The sequence below is a fragment of the Sciurus vulgaris genome (assembly GCF_902686455.1).
Source record: "Sciurus vulgaris genome assembly, chromosome: 3".
In the NCBI taxonomy this organism is placed as follows: Eukaryota; Metazoa; Chordata; class Mammalia; order Rodentia; family Sciuridae; genus Sciurus; species Sciurus vulgaris.
Window position 1 is genome coordinate 153008613 of NC_136463.1, and position 12744 is coordinate 153021356.

Here is a 12744-nt window from a genome sequence, read left to right on the forward strand (position 1 = left end):
TTGCTGATACAAGTGGGTACTTGTACCAGGTCCAGGTCACCCACATCTCTATGGAAACACGTTTGCTTTAAAACCTAGCAGTCAAAAGCAGATCTTTATAGGAGCGAGTGTCGGGTCACTTTTAGAAAAAAGCATCTATTTATATTCTCAGGCTGTCAGAGACCTATGAAATCAAATAATTTCAAATTAAATAGAAAAATCATGCAGTAGATGAATGCTAACAAAACCGGCCATGCATCCTTTCCCCGTGCTTGCACTGCCTGAGATCTGCTGCATTTATTTTAGCTGTCCTTTGCTCTTTTGCTCCCATTTGCATTCTGCTGCCATGGGGAGGTGGTTTGGCACGTTATGCAAAAATGGTTAATCTTCATTCATAAGCATTTGCCAGTACTAAAATGGAAAATTCAAAGCTGGGCTTGCCATAAAGTGTGCTTTGTACTCCTCCCTGTCGTATCTCTGTAAGTGCAGCACACACAACAGTGCCCACAATACGGGCGACTCTGCCGCCCACATAAGCACCGGGCCTGTTGAGTGAAGATATTCCCTCATAAAGGTCTAAAACTTGCATCAGCACATCTTGCCCTAGATCCGCTCAAGTGATATTCTAAGTGATTGGAAGCTTTTATCTGCCTCCGAAAGCAGGCCTTTTCAAATAAGTATCGACTGTTAATGACCTGTTTAAATAAAACATTCAATTTTCTTTCTTCCCCCCACAAAGAACTTAGTAGGCAGGGACATTTCTCAACCAAAGGCTAACCCTGCTTTTCAAAAGAGGCTGAGCTGAGCTTTTAAATGTGAAATTTTTTTCTGACATTTGCCCTTAAAAGGCTTTTCAGTGAAGTTGTTCTAACAGTGGGTTGAGTACATTGAAGTGTCTTTGAATAAAAATGCAACCTTGAGTTTTTTTTCTCCAATTTAAACAAAAAAGTCTAAGTATCTTCATGTGAAATTCATATTTCAGTCACCATTCTGTTTCATTGTTTATGTGTTCTCGTTGCTAATAATTGCAGCATCTCTTCTTTAAGGAGTAAGACTTTACATAAGTACTTTTATTAAACTATGGAAATTAAACCACAGATAAAAAGAGCTAAGGCCCTTGGAATCTCAGAGACCTCAATAATTACAAGGCCAGATAAGGAACAGCAAAGAGAAAAGGAAGAGGCACAGAACAGAAGATGGAGAGAAGATTAGGCCACCAAAATGTTAAGCAACAGGAAACCTCCCTAATATTAAATTTAGACAAAGTCTTAATAGAAGGGACACTTATTTCCCTGTTCAGCTGGCCTACAAGCACCCCTGGATCATGCATGGGGGACTGGATGGTTAGTTTCTTGACTAATTCAAGAATGATCTACACAGAGAAAGGCCTTGTCCATCAGAGACATACCCATGTCTTTTTGTTGTTGAATTCAGCTCTCTGCACCCTGGGGCAGCTTGAGTGTCATTCCCAGCAATTTTCAGTGTCCTTACAGACTTTTAATACCCTGGGAGCCATAAAGGACCCCAGTGGTCATTTGTTCCCTCCTCTTATTTCACAGCTGGAGACTGAGGCTCACATGCCTGACTGTGACCCCATTGAGATGTAGGGCACCCCATATGGACAAATGTGCAGCCTTCCCAACTTTCTCTATCAAAACTTGCTTGTCTAGCCAGGTACCATGGCACACAAACATAATCCCAGCGACTTGGGAGGCTAAAAGGAGGATTGAAAGTTCTAATCCAGCTTCAGCAATTTAGTGAGGCCCTGTCTCAAAGTAAAAAGTAAAAAAAAGAGTGGAGATAAGCTCCGTGGTAAAGTGCTCCTGGATTCAATCCCCATTACACAAAAACAAAACAAAAAAATTTTTCCTGTCCACTTTCCCCTTGTCTCAGAGCACTGCTCTCTGCTCAGGGCAGTAGGAGAATGAAATAAATCAACCTGTGACCTTGTACCTTCTGGCAGAGGCAATAGCATGCCCTAGACTAAGGAAAAATGCGGGCCTCTCTTAAGAAGTTCATACTCTGGGAGGCAGTTGGATGCCATTTAGGCTGAGAGACTTTCTGTTCCTTCTAAAATCATGTCACCTTACTGACTTCCTACACACAAGATTGGGCCTGATTCTTCCCCTTTGAAGCAACCTTCAGAAAATGCCTCAGGGTCTATGTGATCACAGTGTTGCCTGGGTATACCAAAGCCATGTACATAGACATTTTAATTAATTTACAACAAAGAAACAGGTAAGTGCTAGACCCTGAAATGCCGTGGAGTCCCTGGGTGGCATCGCAGCACCTGGGAAACCACCCACTAAATGCACCCTTGTGCACTCTCCCCAGCAGTAGCAAGCTGTGGGAAAACAGCCATCTCTTTATAAGAAGTACATGAAGAGTAGAGAGATTTGCTCTGCAGTGTGTGAGCCCTGAATATGTACATCACATGCCTGCCTGGGGGGGGTGGTCCGAGAGGGCAGGAGCCTACCTCTGGACGATCGTATGCTCCTTGTGGAGTTCTTCCTGCAGTTCATAGACAACAGGCCCCATAACTGGTTTATCTGATGGTTTTGCTATTAGTGCGGTGGCCTTGAACTCCAGAGCCCATTGGCCTGGGTTTGACTCCTGACCCCTCCAACTGCTGTGGGGGTTTGAGTTCCTCGTTGTGCCTCAGTTTTCCCATGCGTGGAACTGGAATATCATAATTTCTAGCATATAATGTTGTGAGGGTAAAGTAAAAATGTGTTAAAGCACTTTAGCAGACCTGGTAAATTGTAAGCTCTCCAATATTAACAATATGTTGGTGAAAGAACCATTACTTAATAATATAATTTGTGGGAAACTGACCCCCATTTATCCATCTAGGTTTCTGTAGGAATCTCTTTGTTGTGTGCAGAGATTGGAATCAAGGAAGACACCCTCTCTCTATGTTCCCAGGAGGAGACTACTCTGTGGTGGGTCCCTGAGTTTACCCAGTGTACATCCACTGAGCTGCAGGGCTGGTTCAGCACCAACTGCTGCCCACTTCCAGAGCCCTGATTCACTGTCTGGTGATGGGCCTACTGTTTGTCTTGCTAACAAGTTCAAGGCTATGTTGGGGCTGCTCCTCTAGGAACCACATTCTGCTCTAAGATCTCACTTTCCAGTAGAGATATAGTGTGAGCCACACGTGCAATTGTGAATGTTCTAGAAGTCACATGAAGAAAAGTAAAAGGGATGAAATTAATTTTAATATTATATTTTATTTGATCCAATCTATCAAATACCATACTTTAAACATATAATCAATATAAACACATTAATGTACTAAGTCTGTAAATTCCCTAGTGTATTTTACACTTTCAGCACATTCCAACTCAGATTTGTTTTACAGAAAAATGATCTGAGTAGTGGCTGTTCTCAATCACTTCTCCACGCCATTTGGAGATGGGACTCAAAATTATTTTTCAAAGCTCTTCGGTGGATTCTGATTAGCCAGAAAGTCAAGTGGATCCCCATCCCGTACCAACTTGGTCATTTTCTTTCTCTAAGCCATAAATCATGATATTTGGCAATTATCTATGTCCTTCAATAATGTTACAATAATTTATTGAATATACTATTAACAGCCCCAAATATGATTTTCATGTATTTTATGATTTTTATTTCATGTATTTTATGATTTTTATGTTTTTACAAAATCATGGGAAAATGTTGCATAAATGGTCTTGAAAATAAAATCATTATTTTAAAGTTTTTCTTATGTCTTTCCTCTGGCTCCCTAAATCCAATTTAAATGAAATGATGTAATAGCTAGAACAGGAAAGTGAATCTAAGAGCAGTAATAGATTTCAGAGAAACAAAAGTGAAACTTTATGACTGTCTACACAGTAAAACATGGGGAGATAGGAAAGTCATATAGCCATCTGGCATTTTAGTATGTTATTTTAACTTTTCATGTTTTATATGATCACACGGGAAATATAAAATATATATTTTTGAACTTTGATTTGGTAATTGATCAGATTTTCATACATGTTTAAACCTCACTGATTGTATCAATTAGAAATGCTGAAAGAAATGCCAGAATTTCTACTCTTAAAATATATTTTTTATCAAATATGTTTATCTTTGCTTATAAGCTAATAGATCTTCTGACCAGTGTTAATGCATAGTAAGTAAGATCTTTGTGCAGTGGATAGTTCATTTTGATACAACTTTGTGTTTGAAGTGAGTGGTAACCATATTTGTGTTTTGTTAATTTTACTTTGGAGAATATTAGAGATGATATATTAAAATGGTGAAATTGTTTTCTTTGTGATTGATGTCTTTTCCTAAGTTTTAACAGTTTTCTTGATCTTCATTTTTCTCTAGGATGTATATAAAAATATGATATCTGTTTTTTTTATAATACTGTGACTGAAATCTAAATTTTAATTTTAAGGAAAAGCCTCCTACAATTTATTTGTTGCATAAAGATCAGCACTTACATTTCTGGTATCTTAATTTTATATTGATTATTAGAAATGGAACGTGTCCATGGATTTAAATTCAGTCTTGTGTTGTTTAACAGAGGGGATGCATCTAAATACTGTGTCCTTAGATAGTATCATTGTTGTGGGAACATTATAGATTGTGCTTACACAAACTTGGCTGATATAACCTACCACACACCTAGACTGTGTGATGTGCACCATTATATATGTGGCCTTTCATTGACCAAAATGTATACAGCATGTAAGTGTAGGTAGACCTCAATAATTGGTCTGTTCCAAGAATGACCTCAAGTGGTAATAGTAATTAGAAACTGGGTTCTTTCCCAAGAAATCAGAGATCCCTATACCTGATTTATACCTTAAATCTCTTGTGATCCACCTATGTTTGGATATGAGCAGTGGTGATGTATAGCAGCAACGCACTACTGAGTATGATGACCAAGCATGATATGAGGGAATTAGGCAAGACTGTTGTCCCTCTCACTCACTGTAGGACCTGAAAAAAAATCACAGAATTAGAGGCTCTTCTAGCTGCTCCTGAGGTCTGCAACTTGGAGGGCTAGGGTTACACATTGCTGAACCCTGGGCTTGTCATGTGAAAGGAGGTGAAGATATGTTTGCTGGAAGAAAAGTTCCTTAATGATCTAGGTTAAGTCATGAAGATTCAAATTCAGTTGATCTGACTGGCCAGATACAGTTCAAAGGAGAAAAGAGATTCCCAAAAGCTTATGGGCACAGCACAGTTTCATTTTCACTATGGAGAGCACAGGATGCCATGCAGATATGAGGTGTGCTTCTGAACATTCTGGAGGGACCAGGGCCAGTAGGAGGCTGTAGACACTCAAGGAGGACCTGCAGGGCACACTGCAGTTCACCTTCGCCTGTCACAGTTGCCCTGGCATTTGTCCTTATCGGTAGAACCCAAGTAGCCACTGAAGTTGAAAACTTTTTAAGGCAAACCGAATTTATGATCTTTTTAGAATAAAACCCTTCAGCTGTTTTCCATAACTGGTACTGTGGCAATTTCCCAACCCTCTGTTATACACCAGCCAGCAAAAAAACGTGATTTGGAAAGAGTGTTAGAATCCACCTGGAAGTAGAGTCTGGAGAGGCAACTTTCCACATGGAAAAAAAATTAGGAGCCTAAAACAGCAGAGAACAGCTCCCTACTATTACTTTTTTTTTTTTTTTTAATACTTCATCTTCAGAAATTGCAGCATACTCAAGTCTAGACATCAAAGACCAAATACAAAAACAAATCAAGACTTTTTCACACATGTGTAATTGCAAAATTAGATATGTCCAGAAAGCTGGTCTAGTCAAGTGAAAGACTTCATGACTTATAGGCCCATCCTAACAAATGGCACCAAGGCCAGTTGTCAGTGTTCAATTCTTACAGTTCCATAGGTATACCTCCCTGCCTCCCTCATGTGTACACTGCAGCACACTGCAAAATCCATGCAAATACAGTGTATGTTTACATAATGCAAGAACTTTCATTTGAATGAGAAAAATCAGCCATTCAAACAAAAGTCATCAGGTATGCTTGTAGACCATCTTGCTGGCACTGAGATGACTGAGGTTTCACTCTTGATGACCTGTAAATAGAAACACCTAATTATTTGTTCTTGTACTTCACATGCCATCTCTGTTTGCTGTTAGAGATAATCGGAAAATTATCTTTTACTGGTAACTGTCAGAGGCAGGAACAAGTGAAAAGAAAATTCAGGTATTATTTGTCAACTAGTATACTTTCTCCCATATTCAATTAGAGGACATAGAAATTGCCAATTTGAAGAAATGGGAGGTGTTTTAAAGGGAAGGGACACACTCTTTGAAGAGGATATAGGAAAGAGCTGCCTTACTGGGAATAAGTATGCGGGGTCACCCCTACGAGTGTGCTGAAATGCACCTGTCAGTGGCAGTACCATTTGGAAACGCCTACAAATAAAATCTTATTGTTTTTAATATTTGATAACATATCTGTGTTGATTACTATTGAGAATAATTGGAGCAGTAACAGAGTTAACATTGCATATTGCCTAACTTTCATCCTAAAATCAGCAAAAGGTATTGGATCTAAATTGATGCCTTACTTAAGACCTAGGTTTAAAAGGAGACATCAAAGAACTTTTGGGGAAGAAAATCAGAGAGGGAAAAAGCAGATAATTTTCTTTTTATACTTTAGTGAGTTTTTATTATTTTTAAATTTTTTTTATTTTTTAGATTTGTTCCAATTAGTTATACATGACAGTAGAATGCATTTTGATACATTGTATACAAATGGAGCTCAACTTCTCTTTCCTCTGACTGAACATGGTACAGAATCATACCAGTAGTATAATCATACATGTATATAGGGTAATAATGTCCATCTCATTCCACCATCCTTCCCATCCCCACATCCCCTCTTCTCCCATCACTCCATTCTGCACAATCCAAAGTCCCTTCATTCCCCACCCCAATAATGGATCAGCATCTGCATGTGCTTATCAGAGAAAACATTAGGCCTTTGGTTTTGGGGGTTTGATTTATGGATATCCTCCAGCTCCATCCATTTACCTGGATATGCCATAATTTCATTCTTCTTTAAGACTGAGCAATATTCCATTGTGTATATGTTCCATATTTTCTTTATTCATTAATCCATTGAAGGGCATCTAGGTTGGTTCCATAGTTTAGCTGTTGTGAATTGAGCTGCTATAAACATTGATATGACTGCATCACTGTAGTATGCTGATTTTAAATCCTTTGGGTATAAACTGAGGAGTTGGATAGCTGGGTCAAATGGTGATTCCATCCCAGGTTTTCTGAGGAATCTCCATACTGCTTTCCATAGTGGTTGCACCAATATACAGTCCCACCAGCAATGTATGTTGTCTCCATATCTTGCCAACACCTATTGTTGCTTGTATTTTTGATAATTGCCATTCTGACTGGAGTGAGATGAAATCTTAGAGTAGTTTTGATTTGCATTTCTCTAATCACTAGAGGTGATGAATATTTTTTCATGATTGTTGATCAATTGTATTTAAAACAGATAATTTTTGCAAGTTATCTAAAACATATATCATCTCCACAGGTAGGGGCACTTTATAGCAAAAGTCAGAAAGAAAACAAGAAAGTGTTTCAGTGGTTCTTAATTGACAAAACGTATTCAATATGCTAACAGGTAGTATATATTAATAACTTGGATTGATACTTGGCTGTAGCTGCTAACTTTTGAAATAATCTCTTAATGTTTTTAAGTTATTTATTTTCTATTTCAAAAAGGTTGAAACTGTACTAAAGATATAAGATCTATTTTCCATAATGATGGTGAAAGATTTTGACCATATGAGAGAAACAAAAACACCACATCTTAATGTCGGACATTCAGATCTCAGAGCAGGGCCACTTCACAAAGAAGATTGAACAACAAAGGCAGAGAACCTGAAGAGTTTAAGGAAACACAAGGATTATGGTCAATGTTAACAGCCCATTTAGAAACTGGAGATCATAAATTCATGGTCCTCAGCAATCATGGTGCTGTTATATATTTATTGCTCCAAAAAGTTTTACATGTCAGTAAAGGGAAACAGAGAAACACAAGGTTAAAAACAGTCATGTACTAATGGAGAGAGAGGCAGGAACATGGCAACTCTAGGTAGTGTGATCAGGGAATCCCTCTTGGAGGAGATGACATTCAAGCTGAGATGTCAGGAAAGAAATAGAACTACTACTATGTGAAGTAACAGCATTCCAGATAGAGGAAAAAGGAAGTGTTTGTAGCTGAAGCCACTTATGTTTCTTTTTACAGTGCTTGGTGTGGTTATATACATGCAGGAAATGCCCAATAAAAGCTTCGGGACAAAGAGAATTGAGATGAAAATGCCTAAATAGGTGCAATTTCCCTTCTCTTACTGTTTTTGACCACCTTTCTTCTTCTCTCTCTCTCTCTCTCTCTCTCTCTCTCTCTCTTTTTTTAAACACAATAAGAAGAAACACAGTTTGGGTGCATTCCCATCTGTCTTTGTCATTTTTCATGTCAATACAGAATGAATAAAAGATTTTACATTGTCTTCCAGAGTTCTCATATCATGCTTATAGAACAATCTAAGTCAAATGCTTAGCTTGAAAGTATTTTTACATTCTAAAATAGTACTTATGATTATGACTGAATGAAACTGTTTACTATGTTGGAAGAGAGCATAAAAATAACACATTGAGAGATCAATTTTAAAACTTCAATCTTTCTCCCCCTCCCCTCCTTACAGGGCATATTCCACTAGAAGCAAGATGGCTGAACTCAATACTCATGTAAACGTCAAGGAAAAGGTAAGATCAAGTTATATGCTGGCTTGCAGAAACTCCAGACTGGATATCATAATCCCTAGCTGGTAAAAACTCAATTACAATGGAAGAAGGGGAAAATGGTTTGGGGGGATACATAGTAAGTTTGTCACACTAGTCAACAATTAACAGAAAGAATGATGAGTTGCATTTACTGAATGTATGTTAAACACATTACATTCATTTTCTCATTTGCTCTTGACCATAGCCTCATGAAGTTGATACTATTGTAAATTTCTATTTTATTGGGGTAGATATCAAGAAGCAGAGAGATAACTGGCAAAGTTCACAGAGTAACTGACAGAGCCAGGATTTCAAGCCAGGCAATTGCCCTCTTCTGCTGAGATTCTTCACCAACTTACGTGGTTACATCGGAGAACTAGGGCATTACATTACCTCCCCAGAAATGGCTTCATCTGGAGATAACCAATGCTTCACCTGATGGCCCCTGGGTAACCTTTTCAAGTCCCTTCCAACCCTGAGAGTTCGTGACACTGAAAATGACCCTTCCTCATCATTTGTTGGAGACTGATTACAGTTCGGAGCCCCTCTAAATCTGTGACACTTCCTCCACGTAGGAAGTCTCTTATTTGCCACATGCACTACCTTATTTTCTCAGCTCTTAATGACCCACAAACTATAGACCATGCTGATAAACCTGTCCAAGCCATTCATCTGGCACCCTAGGAATAGAAGCCCTAGAAGTGCTTTGCCTGTGGTCACCCAGGTAAGCAGAAGAGCCTGGACTGGAAAATAGGTCTGCCTATGTTCATACCACCTTCCCCTGGGTGCCCCTTGCTCCATTGGACTGCCAATCACTTAAAGGTGGGACTTTGTCTTCCTTCTCCTTTTATCCCCATCATACCAACAAAACAGAGTGAAGGAAGAGAGAAGTATCATTTGTGGAGTTCTTACTATTTTTTCTTTCACTTAGCAAAGGTGCCATGGTCCAAAACACTATTCATGCTGGGGATATGAATGGCACTGAACATGTAGATGAGTTCCTGTTCCCACAGAGCTCACATTTAGGGCAGGGAAGCAGAGAATGAACTCAGGAACATATAAGTGAGCACAGTCATTTCTGACAGTGATAATGACTATGAGGAAAACATGCTGGGTAATTTGATGGAAGGGAGGCAGGGGAGTTGGCGACTTTACTTGAGGTAGCCAGGGAAGTTCTTAGAAGAGGTGATACTTGAACTGAGATAAAGGCAATGGGAAAGAAACCCTCATGCAGATCTGAGGGCAGAGAATTGTAAGTCGAGAAAAATGAAAACAGATGCCTAAGATGACCCAGCTGAATGTGTTTGAAGAGCAAGTGGTCAGTGTGGCCAGAGTGTGGAGGGGAGAGGGGATAGGATGAGAGCTAAGTTCAGAGTGTACTACTTCACCTGGGCCCATGGACCTCCAAGAGACCTGGAATCCAGAGTCCATGAGCTTGTCTGGGGACAAATACAATTTTATCTTAGAATATAAAAATACATTTTTGTCATCACTAACATCTAAAGGAAATTTAGTATTTCCTTCAATAATGAATGTTGGCAAAGAGTAAAAACAAACCTATAGTAACAGCAGCAGGACCTGTTACTTTCACAGCTAGACACCATGAATATTTTCATATCAGATTACATTTGTTACAGATACCATGAAATGTTATTTGTTCATCGCTGCTTCAAAATTACTGTAGTTCTCGAACCTGCTGCTATATTCTTTGATGTGTTAATGGAGAAGCGCATATTTTACTGTAGCATAAATTTGCTTTTTATTAATATTTTAACTGTATTTCAATGTGAGTAGTTTCTTTTGTAATCATGTGTACTTTATAGCATGGATTCTAACACAGTATCCTGAGAAGGACCCCCATAGGTTCCCTCAGACTCCTGGAGGGGGTCTGTGTACCCATAGGCTTAAAAACAGAGTCATGTAGAGATCTATTCTGGGGGCAAAAGCAAGTTGTTTGAAAATTGTAAGCAGGAGCTCAACTTGGTCTAACAAGCTCACCCTGGCTCCATCAGTGACTATGCTACTTGTTTTGTAAATCCCCTTTTTAAATGGCTTTCTGTTTGATGAGGACACTGAAGCTTGCAGTCAAACTTGGTCAAAGTCAGACTCAGGAGATGCACGAGAGCAGGGACGTCAGGCTCAGCCTTGTCTGGTTCTAAGGCCTGTGCCCTTTCTACTGCATGACTGCTTCTCAGGGTGTTCACCAAAATATTCCCAAGAGCACAAAGAACAGACTTGTTACCCCACATCTCTGGGATGCAATATTGTTACCCCAATATGCAATATTATTGGAATCTTATGTGTTATCTTAAAAATTGATGCCAATTTTTTTAATTCGTTCTGATTAGTTATACATGACAGTAGAATACATTTTGACATGTCATACATAAATGGAATATAACTTCTCATTCTTCTGGTTGCACATGATGTAGAATTATACTGGTTGTGTAATCATATATGCACATAGGGTAATAATGTCTGATTCATTCTACTATCTCTTTGGCCCCCATGCCCCTCCTCCCTTCACTCCCCTCTGTCTAATCCAAAGTATCTCTATTCTTACCCCCTTATTGTGAATTAGCATCCACATATCAGAGAAAACACTTGGCCTGTGGTTCTTTGAGATTGGATTATTTCACTTAGCATGATATTTTCTAGCTCCATCCACTTACCAGCAAATGGCATAATTTCATTCTTCTTTAAGACTGAGCAATATTCCATTGTGTATATGTTCCATGTTTTCTTTTTTCATTAATCCATTGAAGGGCATCTAGGTTGGTTCCATAGTTTAGCTGTTGTGAATTGAGCTGCTATAAACATTGACATGGCTGCATCACAGCAGTATGCTGATTTTAAGTCCTTTTGGTATAAACCTAGGAGTGGGATAACTGGATCAAATGGTGGTTCTATTCCAAGTTTTCTGAGGAATCTCCATACTGCTTTCTGTAGTGGTTGTACCAATTTGCAGTCCCACCAGCTGTGTACGAGTGTACCTTTCCCCCCACATCCTCACCAACACCTGTCATAGGTTATATTCTTGATAATTGCCCTTTTTGACTGGAGTGAGATGAAATCTTAGTGTAGTTTTGATTTGCATTTCTCTAATTGCTAGAGATGTTAAACACTTTTTCATGTATTTGTTGATCGATTGTGTGTCTTCTTCTGTGAAGTGTCTGTTCAGTTCCTTAGCCCATTTATTGATTGAGTTATTTGGTTTTTTGGTGGTAAGTTTTTTTAGTTCTTTATACATCCTGGAGACCAATGTTCCATCTGAGGTGCTTGTGGTAAAGATTTTCTCCCATTCTGTAGGCTCTGTGTTCACATTGTTGATTGTTTCTTTTGATACCAATTTTTTATCCATTATATTCCATAATGTATTCCACATATCATTTTAATATAAACTGTTTCAGCTTATTGATCATTGAATAAACAATAGCAGAAAGATGTGCCCACTTGATAGCACAGCTTCATATTCTCCCTGACTCACTGTCATATATTCAAGTGAGAATCTGTGTTCCCCAGTTTGAGGCTTTGGGAAAGGTCTACCAAGGCTGACCAAAGATTGGCCCCTTCCCAGCTGTATTGATAGATGGATTGAACGGCTCCCAAGCTGGGCTATGGGAAGGAAAAACACTTTATAAATGATTTCATCTTATTTTTATCATTATTATTATTATTATTTTTGTGTGTGTGCTGGGGATCAAACCCAGGGCCTTGTGCTTGCCAGGCAAGTACTCTACTGACTGAGCTATCTCCCCAGCCCTGGAAAAACACTTTAAAGAATCAAACTCCCTACAAAGCATGACTAGTAGACCTATATGATAGGCTGAGCAGTCAACACTTGAATATCATAGTCAAAACAGAGTTGGCATCTGGCCAATAGAGGAAAACAGGTTGATCTACCCGCACACAGACCACCACGGTTAGTGTGAAGGTTCCGTGTATTGACCACATCCATCCACCTGTC

At 39.0% G+C, this 12744-nt stretch overlaps 1 protein-coding gene across 5 annotated transcripts in view; it reads left to right on the forward strand.

Annotated features, from left to right (window-relative positions):
* SPATS2L (spermatogenesis associated serine rich 2 like) overlaps positions 1 to 12744 on the forward strand; it is a 160075-nt gene that overhangs the window by 67669 nt on the left and 79662 nt on the right. For all 5 annotated transcript variants that reach the window (XM_079135531.1, XM_079135528.1, XM_079135529.1 and 2 more), the window contains one exon: positions 8699 to 8759. In XM_079135531.1, the coding sequence (XP_078991657.1) occupies positions 8721 to 8759 (39 nt within the window). In that variant the 5' untranslated portion in view covers positions 8699 to 8720. The remainder of the gene's footprint in view (positions 1 to 8698; positions 8760 to 12744) is intronic.